Here is a 19,612-nt window from a genome sequence, read left to right as displayed (position 1 = left end):
TGGGTTCGGTTTTCTGAAATAGATACATGACACGGAACGAAAGTATATAAAATAATTAAATAATTTTTAAAAATATTTAATATTTAATATAATTTATAAATCTTATTCTAATACTAAATATATAACACATATGTATATTATATTTCTATATAAATTATATAAATACTAAATAAGTAAATATGTTATATTCGATTAGTGAGTTGACTCTGCACATTGTATATTATTTAATGTACTTCAACGACATTTTCACTTGTTTTAATTACTCTGTATTGGGAACTTTGTTGTATTTTGGATTCGGAATTTGATTGTTTACTATTCGAGACAGTATAATTATTTAGTGTACTTTTTACAAATTTATTTTTTTCTTATAAATTTTTTATATTTTATATACGAAACGGATATACACGTATAATAATTTCCTATTAGTATGATATATGAATACAAATGGGGACATATTCAATTTTAAAATTTTCACGTGAAAACATTAAAGTACACGAAATAAAATACACGCCGATATTGACGCAGTTGTACTATATATACAAGGGTTAAGGCTAAATTAGCATCGGATTGATTGATCATTTTAAAGAGTAAAATAACCGAGAGCAGTATTTATGATAACTAGCTTTATTACCCGTGTCTTGCACGGGCTAGCTTTATTTATAAAAAAATTGTTATTTTTTACGTACCTTTACGATATTTGCGTGTTGTTTCATACAATATTGTGTGATTCATGTTAGAAGGACTACTGTAACGACGAACATCCTTAAATATATATTGTGTCGCGAATGTAAAGTTTAGAGTGCATTCTTATCATTAAAAATAATTGTTTTCTATCAAGTCTCAATGATTTTTTCAACTAGAGATAACAAAAATGTTATAATGTTTAGGTGTCATGTTTATCAAAACATGGAGGCAAAATAGTAAATTTTTTTGCATGGTCGAACTCGAACTTCAAAATACTCGGCTCATAAGGTTCACGAGTCTTATCGAGCCGATATTATTTTTTAATAGAAATATATTTTAATATAAATATTTAATATTTTATTAATATATTTAATATTTATTAGAATCGAATTCGAGCACAACCTATCATATTTCGAGTTTTTGTCAATATTTGGTGAAATTGATTCAAGTTTTCGAGCCGAACTTGAGGATACCGGACTATTTACGACCCGAGTTTCATGCTTGATTTAAGATTCGGGTAAAACCGAGCTCGTGCTCGAGTCCGGACATTTTTAATCGAGTTCAAGTCTGAAAGTTTTCGACTCGGCTCGGCTTAATTATACCCTTAGTTGTTGTAAAGTTGGTATTCCGAAGTGAGTTAATTACCCAAAATATTTAATAAACTATTATTAAATGGTAATATATTATCAATAAATTAATATGGTAACATAATATCAATAAGTTATTTATTTAATATTTGTAACTTTTTATAAATAAAAAAATAATTAAAATCGTGTGGTTGTACATGAGTATAAAGTTAGTATATTGTAGTGAGCTAATTACTCAAGTCTTAGAATAATTTTATTATATATCAATATTAGATTATATAGGTTTAGTCATCCAATATGAAGAAACAAATATATAACTCGGTACTTGATGTTATTAAAATATAATCAAATGAGCCTCTAGCTCAATCGATTGAAGTCAAATATTTGGATATAGGTGTCACAGGTTCAATCCTATAAACCAATAATATTTTTCCATATTTATTCAAATAAGGGCGCAAACATTAATTTCGAATTATATATTTTCCCTAAAAATTTGACCCTACCAAACTTTTTACTACCTGAATTTCGAGTTTAAAATTTAAAATTCGGTTGAACTCGAGTTCGTGCTCGAACCTGAACATTTTTAATCGAGTATGAGCATAACAGTTTTCGACTCGACTCGGATTGATTATACCCTTAGTTGTTACACGAGTATAAAGTTAGTATCTCAATGTGAGTTAATTATCCGATTTTCGATAATTAATAAATTATTATATGGTAAGATATTATCAACAAGTTAATATGATAATATATTATCAATAAGAAGTTATTTATTGAATGTATACATTAAAAAAATTATAATCCCGTTGTTGCACATTAGTGTAAAGTTATTATATTGTAATCAGCTATTTAACCAAGTTTTAGAATAATTTTATTCTATATAAATATTGAATTATATAGGTTTAGTCACCCAAAATAAAGAAAGAAGTATATAGCTCAATACTTGATTTTATAAAAATTTAACCAAATAAGCTTGCTCAATTGGTTGAAGTCATATGTTTATTAAAAGTGTAAAGTTAGCATATTGAAATGAGTTATTTAATCAAGTCTCAAATCATTATATTTTATATAAATATTAAAATAAATATAATATTTAATATAAGTTCAGACACCTCGTGTAAATAAATAAGTTATAACTCAATAATTAATGTTATAAAAAATTAACAAAAAGTGTCTCTAGCTCAAGTGGTTAATGTGTTTAATTTACAAATAATTGGCATAAGTTCGATTTCTATCGGTAACAACTATTTTTGATATTTATTATAAAATACATAGGCAAAACAGTAATTTTTAATAAATTGTTTCCCCAACTGCAGATTATAAAGCTAATAGATTTTAATTAAATATTAAAATAAATATAAAATTTAATGTAAGGCAAGACACCTCATGTAAATAAATAAGTTTTAAGTCAATACTTAATATAATAAAAGTTTAGTCAAAAGTGTCTATAGCTCAAGTGGTTGATGTGTTTAGTTTGCAAATAGTTGGCATAGGTTCGATTCCTAGTGTTTCTAACTCAATTGGTTGATGTGTTTAGTTTGTAAATAATTGGGTAGGTTCGAAACCTATGAGGTTTTCTTGCACGAGAAAGTCGGTCTGCCATATATAACTTCACGTAATCCTAGATGTTTTATCTTCTTTTTCATCTTTTTTACCCATTTCTATCCACATATATATCTTCATCTTCTCTTTTTATTCACTTTTTCTTTAATAAAATCGAGATTTGTTTTACAAAACTCGAAAAATTCATTATAATTCTTCACTTTAGTTTTGAAATCTACTAAAATAAGAGTTTGGATTTTATAATAAAATTCAGCTTTTGAATTCAAAATCTCTGCTCTAACAACATATTACAATTTGGTGTTATTATGAGATTTTTTGAATTTAGGGTTTTTTTTCATATTGTTATGTTTAAGTTATTATTTGTATGTTTGAGTGTCTCGCTGTATGTGATGTGGTGGTTGTGTTGAAAATGAATTGGATGGTGTATTGGGAGATCTGGATATCTCGCATCAACAATACTTTCGGCAGATTTATAGTTGGTGTCTGGCAGGTAGCTGAGGTACATTTGGAACGGTGGTGAAAATCACATGTACTCACCTCTCACAAAAAATATTTGTTCATAACAGGAGGCCTCTAAATTCAGTTGCAACTGACCTCTGAACATTGCAATATTAATCGAATTAATGTGAGAGTCAATTGTGAAGCTACTGTTTTCGGGGAAGATACGTGCTGGATTGTCCGGGAAACCATTACCTTCATTTTTAATTTCCAGAATTTTTGTATTCAGTTTGTTAAGCAATCCCAAAACAAAAGGGCTAATTATTTAGCTCTATTTGTTTTTCAACCTGGTTGCATGATCGGTTGGAGGTTTGTCCCGATTGAATCTCTTTCAAAATATTAATGAAATATGCTTTAAATTTGACAAAAAAAGGTTTTAGTCCTATTTTTATATTGTCCTCAATTGTCATTCTGTGTAAAACAATTTTTACAAAAATTTCAGAACTTCTTCATTTATATTGGAAGCGGTAAATAATTTGTCAAAATAATTTTTAATAATCTATTCCAAATCAAAAATATTTTATTTTCCACTCTAAATTATCTTTAAAAACCCATGAATTTCATTCCGTTTCCTTATATTATATTATAAGATTTAGGTTGAAAATACTTGCTGTTTTTATCTCCATTTTTTAATCATATTGATCTATTTGTTTTGCTTCCAAATTTTCTCCTCTTTATCACGATAATATCTTAATTTATTTTCCATATTGGTTATATGTCTCTCTGATAATTCGATAGATCCGCAAGCAGGCCTTTGAGAATTTTAACCTCTCTATTCAATTCATTTTTTTTCCTGTTCAACAGCCTAATTTGTTGCTGACCTTTTAGAACAACTGAGTTAGCTCATGTACATCGATTTCAACAAATTATACAATATTTCATGACAGAATATACAATAATTGATTGTGGACATTGATGATGGGTTTTCAAGCACCCCGTATATGTAGTTGGCCTTTTACCTGTAGTAGTGGCGTTGATGCCAAATTATGACCGCTTGATTTGGTAACATCTATACTTCATTTGACAACAAATACTACAAGAATGTGCTACAAAAGAAGGATTTCTATAAACAGGTCAAATCATTCTTAGCGGGGGCTCGATCGATGACATTGTGAGAGATTAAAGCAAAAATCCCGCCATATTGAAAAGTGATTTTGGAGCTACTATGGCCATATTGAGTTATTACAGCTCAATTTGGGGTGATTAAAAGAATGCGCAGTTCTCGCACCTAATCTTCTACTGTATGGACGCATGTTATTTGTCAACCACTACAAAAAAATAAAGTAATAGACATTGATATCCGGAATCAATGTTAAAAAAAAATTATAAGTGATATTTTCACATGTATAGAGAAATGTCCAGCTTTTTAGATATTGGTTAAAAATCGATGTTTAATATTCATCTGAAAAACAATTCTAACTTAAAAATTGATGTCTTTTTTTAATATCTTATTACATTTTAACTCACAATCATTAGTCCAATATTAGTTTATCTTATAATTTCTATCCATTTAAACACACGACACATTAGGGGAAAAAAGACAACATTTATGCAAATCAGGATATTGTAAATAAGTACTTTTGACATCGGGTATTATCTGAACGGTATAAATAATAATATTATACATCAATTATGTAAGCCTTTATTTGGAATCAATATTGAGCTATTGTTAAAAATGTAATTTAATATAGTTTATCTTAAATTAAGATGATGTTGTATTTTTGAATAAGACATCGATTTCTTGTAAATATGAGTCACACAGTTCAAATACCGAAAATCAATAAACTAAATAAAATAATTAGTATACGAAAATCAATATACCAAGACCAAATATACATTCAATTAGCCAATTATATTATTCAATTCATCCAATTTTAAAACTAACCAAATAATTACAATTAACCATTCAATATTGAAATTAATTACATAATCCAAAAATACTAGTAAACCCCTCAATATAAATTCAACACGAAAAAACGGCAAACGGGCAAGTTGCAATGAAATAGTAATATATCATTGGTCCAACCTCTATCTTCTTCGGTGTATCACGATTACTTTTGACATCAAAAGGGGGTGAACTTATCCATAAAATGAAAAGAGCTGTGAGATAATTACACAGAATAGTACATGAATTATTCAACCCCGATCTGGGATCGCGATCGAATCAAATAATAAAACTAGCATGTAAATATGGAGCTCACCTACTACGCTTTACGACATTTCAAAAACTAAAACGATATACTTTTAAACTCATAGTCTCTTACATCCTATCAGATAATAATATTTTTGTAACTTTCACCATGATATCAATTACACTCTTGATTAACTTCTGCAGGTGAAGAAGACATTTATCAAGTATTTATTAGTAAAATCATCAATTAACGAACGATTTGTTTGATAGATAAAAAATTAAAATATCCATCATTTGAGTATAAATATCTAAAATGCTGATTGGCGGTACGTTTCGTCCAAAATATCCACGATATACATATTCAATTTTTTTAAATTTTAATAAAGAATATATATACTGCACATGTGTATTCAATTTTGATTTTTAATGAATACGTATCATAAGGATTTTATGCGTATTTCTCTTTGGCCAAAGTTGAACACGTATATGTAGCATGCGTGTTCTTTATTAAAATTTAAAAAGTTATATATACATGTCTGTAATATATATTTTGTAGATATTTCGGACAAAATATATCGTCAATCAGCATTTTGGACAGTTAAAGTGGAAAATACTGTATTTTAGGCATTCTTTCTTGTTTGATCTTTCTTGTTTGATCGACTTGCGTATATTTCTGTTTGTAAAAGCTTGTATAGGATCATGACAGCAGCGGGTTAAGTTTCTGTACGTGGAAGTAAATTTGTTCTGTGTACGTACTATGTAATGTGAAAGTTTTGATTAAACTATTCCATACGTGTTTTAATAATTAACCAAGATAAAAATAACTAATTTGATTGCTCCAGTTTTGACTTTTCTAAATCAAACAGTTCAAAGAAAGCAACGTAGACTATTCCATTTAACAATACGTAGTTGACAGAGGAGAATAAGTCTTACCACTTTGCAGTAAACGCGTAAACAAGTTAAAATAGCTGACGAGCCCCTATAAAAAGATGGTTCATGCAGCAACATTTTATAAACCATCTTCATTCTTCACTAGTACGTACTAAATACTGTTTACACAACCATCCTAGCTTTAGTAATTGAGAACTTGATTCATACTGTTACAACAATGGGTTCTGGCAAATATAGTGCCGCGGCTGTTGCCTGTTCTCTGTTTCTTGTTGGCCTCTTTTGCATGCCATGCAATGCCCAGTTATCTACTTCGTTTTATGATACTACCTGTCCAAATTTACAAAGTACTGTTAAAACACAAGTTAGAACTTCCATATCTGCAGAGCGTAGATTGGCAGGATCACTCATTCGCCTTCACTTCCATGATTGCTTTGTTCAGGTAACTACATCATACCATGATAATGTTCTACATGTGTTTTTACAACTTGCATTGTGTTAAGAGCTTTTTAATGCATATGTACTGAACTAGGTAATTATAATAATTTGACTTGGTATTTACATTTATAGGGGTGTGATGCATCAATCTTGCTTGATGATTCTCCTACTATCCAAAGCGAGAAGAGTGCCCCTCCCAATAAAAATTCTGTAAAAGGTTACGATGTCATAGACCGAGCCAAGACAGCCGTTGAGAAAATATGCCCTGGAGTGGTATCTTGTGCAGACATTTTATCTATAGCTGCTCGTGATGCTACTGTTTTGGTATGCCCATTAAGATTAAATTTCCTTGTTATCACCATGCATTGATGCACACACATGAAGGTATGTATTAAACATTCTAATCTGATTTGCTGTTCAAATAATTAGGCCGGTGGTCCGTCATGGACTGTAAAGCTGGGAAGAAGAGATTCTACAACTACCAATTTTACACAAGCCTCAAACGGTCTTCCATTTTTCCGCGATAATCTCCAAAAACTAATTTCAGACTTTGCTATCAAGGGCTTCACTATAAGGGAGATGGTTGCTTTGTCTGGTAAGGAATCAATACATATATCTTACCTGAAATAAGAATTTTTTGTGTTAATCTTGTAGTTGTTATTTACTTAGTTCCCCTTTCCATCTCAACATTTAATTAAAATATCTTTTTGAAACATTTCAGGGGCACATTCATTTGGACAGGCACAGTGTTTCACATTCCGTGACAGAATATACAACAATGCATCAGACATTGATGCTGGATTCGCAAGCACCCGAAGACGCAACTGCCCTTCCAGCGGTGGAGATACCAAATTAGCACCACTTGATTTGGTAACATCTACTTCATTTGACAACAACTACTACAAGAATATACTACAAAAGAAGGCACTTTTAGAAACAGATCAAATCCTTCTTAGTGGGGGGTCAACAGATGACATCGTGAGAGATTACAGCAAGAATCCAGCCACATTTAAAAGTGATTTTGCAGCTGCTATGGCTAAAATGAGTGATCTCAGTCCCCTTACAGGTCAAGCTGGTGTGATCAGGAGAATCTGTAGTTCCCTTACCTAAACTTCTACCGTCAGTAACGCATGCATGTCCAGAAGTTACAAATAAAAAGTTCAAGTAGACAAAAGTTCAATTCATTCTTTCATCCAGAAATTCTTTATTTCTTTCTATGTTGTATTGTATTGTTAGTCATATGAGTTTCAAGGGTTATTATAACCCTCTCTGTAGATTCTAGTTAAGTTTTGTCTGTACTGTCTAATGTATTGTGAAGCAAGGAATATGTCTTGTTATAATTTCTGTGGTAAATTATACAGTCTTTTTCATTTTATGACATATTTGTACCTTTTGTTCATTGTCGTACTATTATTGTTAATGTACCAATATCGTGCATTGAGAAGACGGACTTACAAACTTTGTAAAATGTGTATATGTTGATTAAATAATTATGATAAGATAATAAAATCAAATGACTATGATATAAGCAATATGCATGTTTTTAGTATCCTGTTCAAGAGTTGGTAAGTCAGGATCTGAGACTGAAATATACTTTTCATTGGCCCTGGTTGATCAAGTATGGATGAACAGCGGTGCTATGACTGAAATCAATGAAGACCTGGCAGCCTAGGAATGAATATGGCCCATACAGAGTGTAATTAAACTCACACAATTAAGAACAGCAATTACATAAGTTAGGGAAAAATTTAATTATTTTTATTTAGAAAATGCGATTGAAGTCTTGAGGTTTTCAGATTACTTGAGAAGAGTTTTCTTTATTACAGGTTTACCTTGGCCTTTATGTACAAGTCTCTAAAAATACACTCTATAATAGAGAGGCGATGTTGACCGAATAACGGTGACATATTTTAGCTCTAGCTACCAAAATCAGAATTCTAAATTATTCTGTTCCCTTTGTACATTTAATACACTCGGCTGCAAAAGTTACGACAACACCTAAATAACCTTCAATCCTTCAAGTATCAATTACGAGGGACGCAGCCAGAAATTATAGTAGGAGTTTAGGTGCATTTATGTGTGTACTGAACCGAAAAATATATGAGATTTGTGATTATGTTTGGAGGACCATCAAGTTTTGCGGGGAACCAAATACACTAGATTACAAATTCTGTATACATATAAAATTGAAGAAAGATGAGCTCTTGCCTCCTGTGAGATGTTTTGGAGGGATCATTGCCACCTCATACCCCCTTAAATCCGTCCCTGTGCTATTTCTAGAGTAATGTCTTAAATTGCAGATTTTAATTCTTATCATCTGTACAATCAAATATGCATGATGCGAGAGTTTTGTAAACGAGGTAGGGCTGTTTTACGATGAAAATGAAATTTATCTTGCTTCAAAGACAAAAGCATTTTTACATAATTATCAGTTGTGAGACTCTGTTATGTGCATGTTTTAGTATAAGCGCGTTCAGATGCTCTGTATTCCATGCAGTGATTCAGAATCAGAACCACATTTATACGCAATAACCAAATACAGTATTTCAATTCGCTTACCTTGAAATATTTACGTGGTAGGATAATTGAGGGGCTAACTGAAAGTTCATGTTCACCTACGTGATAGGATAGTACAGGGAATAATCCAAAGTACTTGTTCACCTTCACGAATCAACATATCCTCAGCTGTCCAAATCGACAATTCCAGTTTGAATGTTTGCTTGTAAGAAATGAATAGGTCTAAGTACTCTGTTTCAACTTGTACTCAAATGTATTTGATACATTCAGCTGCAAAATTTATGAGGATTATAACTACACGTTCAAGCCTACGAGTCTTGTACAATGAAATGCATCACGCCATCATATTGATGCCATAGTCTTGTTTGCTACATACAACATTTACTCATGATCAAAATTAACTTATCTTGCTTCAAAACTCTGCAACAACCATTTAGCTTGATCTTGCATTCCAGCATCCCTCAAGGCATTTAAAGATGATCTATACAGCCTCCCATCTAACTGAATCCGTTCTGCATTCAAATCCTGCAAAAGCTGAACTAACTCATTTATATTGTTTGTCTTAGAGAAAACACCAACCATTATAGCAGCCATTGCCTTGTCAATGCCACCACCATTAAGCCTGTATTCTTGGTAGTACTCAACACATTTTTCCAACTCCTTACCTTTATAGTAAGCGTTTATGATACTTGTATAACTAACCTTGTCTGGCAACACCTTCCTTCGCTTCATTTCCTTCCATATTTTTTCCACTTGTCTCAAATTAATAATTTTTCCATGCATATCCAACAGAGAATTGTATATCCATACATTTGGTGCACAGCCCCTTTCTTTCATCTTAGCAACAAGCCTCATTGCATCCCTTATTCTGTCAGTTTTCCCATACATTGCAATTATACTCGCATAGGCCACCACACATTTATAAATCCCTTTACTCTCCATCTCCGAGAACACATCCTCTGCTTTGGAATGTAATCCAAGTTTACAGTAAACATTTATAATTGAAGCATAGGTCACTTGGCCCGGCTCACATCCCTCCAATATAAGGTCTTCGTAAACCTTGATTGTCTGATTTAGCCCCCTCTTCTTAGAGTATCCATTCACAATCGCGCAGAAAATGCAATCAGATATATTTACATTCATACGTTTCATCACTGCAGCTACATCAAGAGTCTTTTCCAACATCCCTTGTTCAATGTACATCAGAATGAGCTTCAAAAATGTAGCTTGATCCTTTAACATTTTCTTTCCCTCAGCTTCAATCATTAGCTCCTCAGCCATTTTCACATCTTTAATATTTGCAAATGAATAAATCAATGAAGAGTAAAATGAAGAATCCTCCGGAAACCCCTTCTTAGTCATGTCTCTAAAGAACTCAAGAGCCTCAAAAGCTCTACCAGATTTACCTAACGATTCGCACAGAATTCTATAAATTTGAGGCAAAAACGGTGTCCAATCAACCTTTTTCTCAAATTCTTGAAACAATGCCACAACTTTATCATTATTCCCTGTTTTCATATAAGCTTCCATTATCTGGCAATAACATACAGGGTCTAACAAAATGCCAGCAGATTTCATATCTTCATACATGACTATTGTAGAACTATACATATGAAGTTTGTTATAGCCTCTCATTGCTGTCTCGAATGCCAAAACAATAATCCCTTCAGTATTATCACCACTTTTCAGAACATCAATAATTTTATTTACAATTTTAAATTTTCTAGCTTTAATGCAGCTACTAATTAATTTACAACAAGTAGAACTATCGGGAAACACACAAAATTTCTCAAAATCTTCGCTTAATGACCATATCGAATTCCAAGATTTCGAACGTATTAAGTACCTGACCAGATGCTTTATCGTTGTATTCTGAGGTCTAAAATCTGGCAATGCTTTAGCTTTTTGATAATACTCAAAGCCAAGTTGATGATTCTTGGGATCTTTAAACATAGCACAAATCAACACATTTGAGTCTTCTATTTTCGCTGTTTTCGGTATCTGAAAATCCTGCAATTTAAGCTCAAGTTCAGCCACAGGAGGAGAATGAGAGGATGCATCTTCAAGAATTGGTGATTTGCAACTAGATGAAGTAGTTGAAACTAAAAGTCTTGAAGTTGAGCTAAGAAAAGAGACAAAAAGAAAAGATTTTGATTTGATAATCGAAGATGAATTGAAGGGGACTAACTGCTGATGAATTCTTTGATTACAGTGAACACAAGCTAGTGACCAATCTGGAGAATTGGGCATGGTAGCCATTTGAGAGATAAGGCATGAAGGGTTGACAACTTACAATGCAACTATGTTATATACCTTATCCTTATGGATTGTGCCATGCATGCTATTCAAATTGACCACTGACTGCGTGATACGTGTAAGATAATATGCCATGGAACAGATAATTAATTGTAGTTTTTAACTTAATTTAAGTATGCCGATCGAAGATGTCAAAATATGGAGCCCGTTTTTTGTTTGCAAATGATTACCATGCTAGATTAGTTCCCCCGCACACGTCCAGTTATATAATTTTTTTATAAAAATATATTTTGAAATAGTTTAATTTCAATATATACTATATTATGTTTACGATGTAACACAAGAAAATAGTACGACATAATTATAATATTTTATATTATCAATTTTTAATTAAATATAAAAATAAAAAATAATTTGATAAAAAATTTAATTAGTAATAGAGTAATTGAAGGGCGTAAAAATGAGGAAAGGAAATGAAAAGGAAATTGGGTAAAAGAGAGAATGAGGGGAGGATTAATGAAATATAGGATTAAAAGTAAAATTAATTAGGGAAGATGTTAGTGGGAGATATCAAAATTAATGTGAGTTTGACACATACCATTTGATAAGATTTGATGATGTCATCAATTTAATTAGAGGTTTGACACATTAGCAAGTATTACGTTAGCGTATTCTGTTTTATGTTTTAGTATAGTGTAGATGTAAGGTTAACTAATTATATAAGTTCAACATATTTATAAATATGAATTTTATTAATTTTTCTAATATTTTATCTTTACTGTGTGTAAGATTTTTTTTACAATAATTTAACACAAAATGTTAATTATGACTCACCAAACACGGCCTGGTGGATCTTGTTTTAGATTTTTTATATTCTAATTAGGATTCCTTACTTTCATATTAAAACATATAGGGTTTTTCATAAATACCCAATTTTTTTTTAAAAAAAACAAAAAATACTATAACTTTTCTAACAATACGGGCTAACTAAGTCGCGCTTCATGGCGGCGACATGGACTATTTTAGAAAAATGACTCGATAAAAAATTATAATATTGTATAAGTTAAATATACATTAACAATAAAAATACATTGTTTATTATTTTTAATAATACCTATTTTTATCAAGATTTTCTGAGCTGAGATTTTCGTAATTTAGCAATGATATATGTATTTAACGAATTAATTCAAGCAAAAAATATTATTATTTTCACACTACTATTTCATATATTTAAATAAATACGAAAAGTCTAAGTAATGTGCACAATTAAATTATATAATTCACCTTTGATAAAAAATTTATATAATTTATGTGATTTAACACAAAGATAATACATGTTATACATAACTATATAACCGCAACATACAAATACATATATTCTTGCAATTCACAAAATCAGTTAAAAAACATGTTAAAAAAATTACAAAAATCTTAATTTCAAACAACATAAAAATAAACGTTTCTTGGGCCGAATTTCTATACAGCTTAACTATATTATTGAGAAATTCTTATGACATACGAAATCCTAAATTTATTGAGGTAATTCTAAAATTTTCTTCGTAAGATTTTACCACCTTTCTAAATAATTTGAAATTTTTTAAAAGTATATATTTTTTGCATACAATTAACTTAAATAAAAAGATATCGGTAATCTCAAATATTTGCACACTTATTTATGATAATAACGAATCATAACTTTATTCAAAATTATTTGCACATAAAGAAAATATTTAAAGAGAATATTTTAGAGAATATTAAGATGTTTGTATAAAAATATGGATTTTCCAATATAGTTAGTTATAATACAAAAGAAGTTGGTTATAATATAGTCGGTTAGATACGGTTGGTTAGCAGAAAAAAGTTGGAACACATAGTGCTGACACGTAGGAAGTGTTGGTCGGTTTAGGTGATCAGTTATAACGCAGTCGATTGGAGACAGTCGGTTAGCAGAAAAAAGTTGAAATACCTAGTGGTGACACATGACATGTGTTGGTCGGTTATGTTGGTCGGTTTAGGTAGCTGGTTATAATACAGTCGATTAGAGAAGGTCGGTTAGCAGAAAAAAGTTGGAACACCTAGTGCTGACATGTGGCTCGGCACATACACGTGTCAGCCGATGGGGATCTGCCATATCACGGTTCGCGGGCCCGACACGTCAGCTGGTCCCACACACATGTCAGGACACGTCACTCTTACCGTCAAACAAGATCAACGTCAATTTTGGTAAAATTCGACCAGATTTTTCTAAAATCGACGAGGGTAAATCTGACCACCATTTACGGTCAGCTTTATTTAAACCTATTAGATATTGAATGCAACACATAGGGGGGAGGGCGTGAATGTGTTTCTTAGATTTTTAGCCTTTTTAAACTTGTTTGGATATATATTTTGCAAAGATGTGTTCACAGAATAAATCAACAAGAACAGTATTTCAAAACTCACTTAATTTGTATTAATTTAGTTTGTCTTGATATAAATTCTGGGTTTTTAAGAGAATAAGAACACAACTTATATCTTGAGAGAATACAAGAAAATTTTATCTATTTTGTTACATGTGAACTAAGGACCAGTTCATGCTTTATAGAATAACAGCACGAGTTAACAATACTTGCACTAAAATATACTAAACTACTTTCTAAAGCAACCTTTTTCTATATATATTTCTAGCTTAGCAAATTTGTGCAGAATCTTGCAGGTATGTGACCATCCTTTGTAATATTGTCTTTTGATCTTGTATTCTTCCAGCTACTTTGTAGACTTTTCAATCTAGTTGATAGATTATTTGTTGACTGATAGTCTTGAATCTTTAACTTGTTTGCATTTTGTACTTGACAGGCATGTCGAGATCTCCAGTTTGTTCTATAGGGAAGTGACATCTCGATAAGTATAATAACTTATCGAGATCTCTGAGTTCTTTATAGGTATAGTTGACTTGTCGAGGTCTCTAGATCCTTGCATGTGAAATGACTTGTCGATATGTTTGAGATCTCTATATGTAGAAATGACTTGTCGATACCTCTGAGATCTCTATATACATTTTGACTTGTCGATATCTCTGAGATCTCTATATGAGTGATTGACTTGTCGATATCTCCAATTCTTCACATCTTAATTTGACTTGTCGATATCTCTGAGTTCTCTAAATGCAAAAATGACTTGTCGATATCTCCATTTTTCTATATTTTCATTTGACTTGTCGCTATCTCTGAGACTTCTCGATAAGTCATTCTAGACTTCTCGATAAGTCATTCTAGACTTCTCGAATGACTTCTCGATATAACATGATCTGTGACTTGTCGATCTTGACTTAATTTTTTTTTTATAGAATAGCTTTATTCAACTCTAAGCTTTTACACTTTTCTCTGAGGTATGATCATGGTTTGATCTTCTTCCAGATTTTATTTCTTAGCTTGAATCTGTTCACAGAAAAATTCTCCAGTCTAATCTTCTAACCTTTTTTACAGACTCAAGAAATACAATACAGAATACAAAATTGATTATCAAACAACTAAATCTCAGGGTAGTCAATGTTACTTAGTCTTGTTATTATATAGGCATGTCTTGCACAATAATCTTCCCCAATTTGTGAGAAGATTGCTTATCACAAATTCATGCCAGATAACAAGACTAACCCCAAGCTAAAAATAAATACATAAAACTTGACAGATTAACAAATAAAAATTTATACATTGAGTAGTTACATCATTTTAACCATTACAAACATTAGGTGAATTTCTCACAACCTGGTTTTTTCCTAATGAGGTCCTTGAGATTTACTAGCACTTGAAGTTATTCAATTATTTTTGTCCCTCTTAAGGCTTCTACCGGTCTGAGCCAATCATCCAATTTGTAGCTGTTGAGGTAATTTACTCTGAATCTTGAAACTCTTCCAATTTGAATGTTTAAGGAAATGTCCATCTTTTAAGATTCTACTCAGCCCCCTTGCCTTGAGTTCATTTGACCTCTGTTCAAACTTCTCTATCTCCTTGGCATACTTCCTATCCCTTTCTTCCTTTTCAGCTTTTATTCTTGCATGTCTCTCATTTCTTTCTCTCAACCTTTCAGACATTACATCCTTCCAAATCCTTGTACTTGTATTCTTGTCCTTCATCAAGCTAATCACCCTCTTCAATTATGTGGTTGAGAATGTTTCCATTATCTCCCTCCTAAGCAAGATGAAGGAGCCATCCAAATAATAGATTCTAACTTCTGCTAAAGTGAAAACACAAACTTTGACAATTTATTTAATTATTAAAAATAGTAATCATTTGTTATGCTCATGTTTAGAGGCAGAAAATCATCTTGACTGAAACAGTTCCCGATGACACCAACATCATCTTGCATTTTCCTTGGTTTTCTTCCAACAGCCTTGAAGTGAGTTCTGGTTGGAGGCTTGAATGAAGATAGGTTTGTGATTTTCTTTAGTTTGACATGGCTGGATCTGATTCGTATTTCGAGTAAAGTATTGGCAGTTTGTTTGTACAAGAATTATGGATTTTGAGGTAGGATTGGTTGAGATTGTACTTAGCTTGGATTGGAGGTTTGAGTAGGTTTGATTTGTGAAACTTTGACTTCTTGGATATTCCGTTTCTTTGAATCCCCTTCACCATCTATTCTGCTTTTCTTTCCATCTTCTTTCTTCTCTTTTCTTTCCCTTTTCTTCTCATACACATTGCTACCTGTTGCCTTAGAAGATTGACTTGGATTTGAGCCAGAAGATTTGTGTTCATCCTTCTTCTGCTCATCATCATCCAAATCATCTTTGGTATTGAATTGTGTATTTGGCAACATGGTTTCAACATTCTGTAGATATCTTCCCAACATCCTTAATGCTTCCTCATCTTCAGCTGTCTTCTTCTTCTTGGTCTTTAGATATGTCTCCAGTGTCATGATTAGTCTGAGATTACCCCTAACACAGTTTTTTAGGATTGTGAAGTGTTTGCATTTGATGGTATGAGAATATATGTAGGCCACCCCCTTACTTGGATAAATATAGGCTTTAGGAAAAACAGTTATCTGAGCATTTTTGAGTTTCTGGCCTAACAACTTCTGGTAATGCGGGTAGAGGAATGTTCAAGGCACCCACAATAGCTCCTAAAGAGACAGAATTCTGTATTTGGAGATGTTTGTGGGAGTCTACTAGGGAGTTGATATCATTCTGTTGAGTTTGCACTAAAGCTGTCAACTGGGAAACCTGAGTTGTTAAAGAAGCATTTGAAGACTGTAGTGAAGAGATTTGAGCTTGCAAATTTTGGATTTGTAGGGGTGTTGATGTAGACAAGGACTATTATGAGCTTGATGCTGCCAAAGAGCCAACAGAATTCTGAATAAAATTCTTCACCTCCTCAATGACCAAAGCTGAAGGTTCAAACCTAGCTTGGTAAAGTTTATCCAGCTTGACCCGTGAGTTACTGTGTTGAGTGATTTGCTTCTGGATAACTTCATGTAGAGCTAGGAAAGATTTATTGAGCTTAGACATATTTTCTTCTACTAGACTGAGAGTGAGGGCTTGAAGTATATATGTGAATCTGTTGAACTTGGTCTTGATGTCTTGAAATGTAGGCATTATCTCATCAATCCTGTCATTGATCAATTTTTTTACTTTATTTTGATGCTTGACCAGAGTGCTTTCCATGGCTCTTCCAATATGATGAAAGGCCTTTAATTGAGCTTTATACACCTCTATCACAGCATCATACATCTCCTGAGGAGCGAGAATCTTAGCATTACTACACAAAATTATGACATATTCCTCCCTGAATTTTGTTAGGGCCTCCTCCATGGCTGTTGTGAAGTACTTTGAGAGCCATACATCCTCATTACAATCTGCTTCATCTGCAATTTTCTCCTATTGCTCTTCGACATCCTTCTTGTACGAGAGTAAAACTGTTTGATAGTTTTGGTTTGACATATCTTTGGTAAGGAGTTTTTGAGAGATATTTTCTAGGCCTGCAAGTTGCTCAACCAAAAGGCCTTTAACTGTAGTAGGTTGGGCTTGAGCATCCTGCAGCCATTGAGATATAAGGTGAGAAGATTGTGATGTAGTGTTTGAGGTATATGGGATATTTGGTTTGAAGTGGAGGGTATGGAGGTAGTAGGTAACCCTGTGACTGGAGTCACAAGACTCACAGTAGGAACTGTGATTATGACAGTGTGTTGTTCACTATTAATGGGAACCTCCATTTGAATTGGAGGGGATTTGACCAGGCTACTGTCATGTAGCATGGCCTCAAACCCTTGTTCTTCTTGCAAAAAACTGGCACTTGAATGTGCTATACTTGCCTCCCCAATAGTTGGATCATTGGCAATTTGACTTGCAACTTCTATTAACAATGCAATTTCAGCCAGGATTTTGAGGGGAGTTGTCCTTTCTGAGAAACCTCCACTTGAATTGGAGAGGATTTAGATAGCTCCCCCTCAGGAGTACTACCCTCAAACCTTTTAATCTGTGAAGATTGATTTGCACATGAAGGTTCATTTTGTACTACCACAGGGTCTTCAGTGAAAACTGATGAAACCCCTGTATTTTTGTTGGTGTCATCAAGGTCTACCCCAGCTGTAATATCCGGGATATATCGTGTAATTATTTTTGCTAATAAACAATTATTATATGTGTGCAGTATCTATTCTGTGAATTATTTGTTAAGTGTTAAATGTGTTTGGATGTTTAATAATAATATTAATCGAGTATTTAAATTTTGTTATGTCCAAAATAAAATATAGATAATTATCATATCTTCCTATTTATTTTTATGATGATTTATGATTTTATAGAAAATATATGGATTTTATAAAATCTTTTTCCGAATATTTAAAAACTATTTTATTCAATCGAGAACCAACCGACGTCATCGGTTTTTACGTTTTTATAACCCGAAACTCTTCCGAGAACTCCTTCCTAACCTAATTGCAATATTCCGAGCATTTTCCATGTTTCGACTTTTTTGATCCGGCGTACGGTTTGTCCTGTGCGGGTCCCGACGCAACATTTTCGATACATTATTCGTTTCGGGAAATCAATAAAACTCGTATTTTCGATAAACGGGATCTTTTTATTAAACTATCACAATTTTCACCTCGTAATACGTGTAATCAGGCGCTGAGACCAAGACCGCAGTACAAATTGTACTGATTTGGATAATTATCCCGAAAACCGGTACCGTTTGGATCAGTTTTTATAAATAAACGTACCATTTTGTATCTGGAATGATCCGACGGGATACTAATTTTCCGTAAATATAAATAGCCTTTTACCGTATTTTATTCCGTATCAAAATCATTTGCAGTTAGTAATTATATAATTTTCCAGAGAAAATACTTATATTCATATAATCTTCTGAAAATCAAACCAACTTTTGAAGGTGTTATTGATCTTTGTTTGGAAAGCTCGAGTAACCAAATTGAAGGTCTTGAAGAGCTCTACCAGAATCTGTGATCCATACACCTGCAGAATCAAAGGTTTATTTCTTGAAATTTATTTATTTTCGAATTATTTTTATTAAAAATATGAATATTTGTTCGGATGATTGTTTGAATGATTTGATGATTGCATGTTGTAGAGCTTGTTTTCCTGATGATTTCCATATGTCATATGTCTGATTTGGAGTTCAATAACATGCACAAAATTGAGTTTAGTTTTCGAATTTTGAAATTAGGGTTTATAACCCGTATGAATGTTTTTAATTAAAATTTGGGGCTTTTTGATTTAGGGGTTATTAGCTGTTGTGTTATAGTGGGTTGTGTTCCTTATGAAATTTGCAATCGATTGGTATATAGCTCATAATTCAAAAATAATTATTTTTAATTCTAAAAATCATTATTTTAATTCCAAAAATTATTTTTAATTCAAAAATAAATCTGAATTAATTAGTTAATTAATTTCAGTTAGTATTTAATTGATTAATTGGTCAATTAATTTATTAATTGATTTAATTAATTATTAATTGATTTTAATTAATTATTTAATTAGATTTAATTATTTAAAAATGATTTAAAAATTCCGAAAAATAGTTTCGAGCTTTAAAATATTATTTTAAATTGTTTTCAAGGC

The 19,612-nt window shown here is 31.9% G+C and overlaps 2 protein-coding genes across 3 annotated transcripts; one reads left to right on the top strand and one right to left on the bottom strand.

Annotated features, from left to right (window-relative positions):
* Positions 1-6,493: 6,493 nt before the first annotated feature.
* LOC141661606 (lignin-forming anionic peroxidase-like) lies at positions 6,494-8,164 on the top strand. Its single transcript, XM_074468613.1, has 4 exons — positions 6,494-6,793; positions 6,922-7,113; positions 7,219-7,384; positions 7,511-8,164. Exons 1-4 carry the CDS (start codon positions 6,572-6,574, stop codon positions 7,897-7,899), a joined length of 969 nt encoding a protein of 322 aa, XP_074324714.1. The 5' UTR covers positions 6,494-6,571; the 3' UTR covers positions 7,900-8,164.
* A 1,361-nt stretch (positions 8,165-9,525) lies between these two features.
* LOC141724840 (pentatricopeptide repeat-containing protein At5g13770, chloroplastic) lies at positions 9,526-11,604 on the bottom strand. Of its 2 annotated transcripts, XM_074527127.1 has the most exons (2): positions 11,495-11,604; positions 9,526-11,316 (listed from the first exon to the last, which is right to left on the bottom strand). In XM_074527127.1, the coding sequence occupies exon 2, from the start codon at positions 11,257-11,259 to the stop codon at positions 9,709-9,711; it is 1,551 nt and encodes a 516-aa protein (XP_074383228.1). In that variant the 5' UTR covers positions 11,260-11,316; positions 11,495-11,604; the 3' UTR covers positions 9,526-9,708. The 2 variants fall into 2 exon arrangements, with proteins under 2 accessions (XP_074383228.1, XP_074383227.1); XM_074527126.1 differs by having other exon boundaries at positions 9,526-11,592.
* Positions 11,605-19,612: the final 8,008 nt, after the last annotated feature.

Source organism: Apium graveolens, chromosome 5 (genome assembly GCF_009905375.1).
Source record: "Apium graveolens cultivar Ventura chromosome 5, ASM990537v1, whole genome shotgun sequence".
Taxonomy (NCBI): Eukaryota; Viridiplantae; Streptophyta; class Magnoliopsida; order Apiales; family Apiaceae; genus Apium; species Apium graveolens.
Note: the sequence above shows the minus strand (reverse complement) of the source record. Positions and strands in the feature narration are given on the sequence as shown.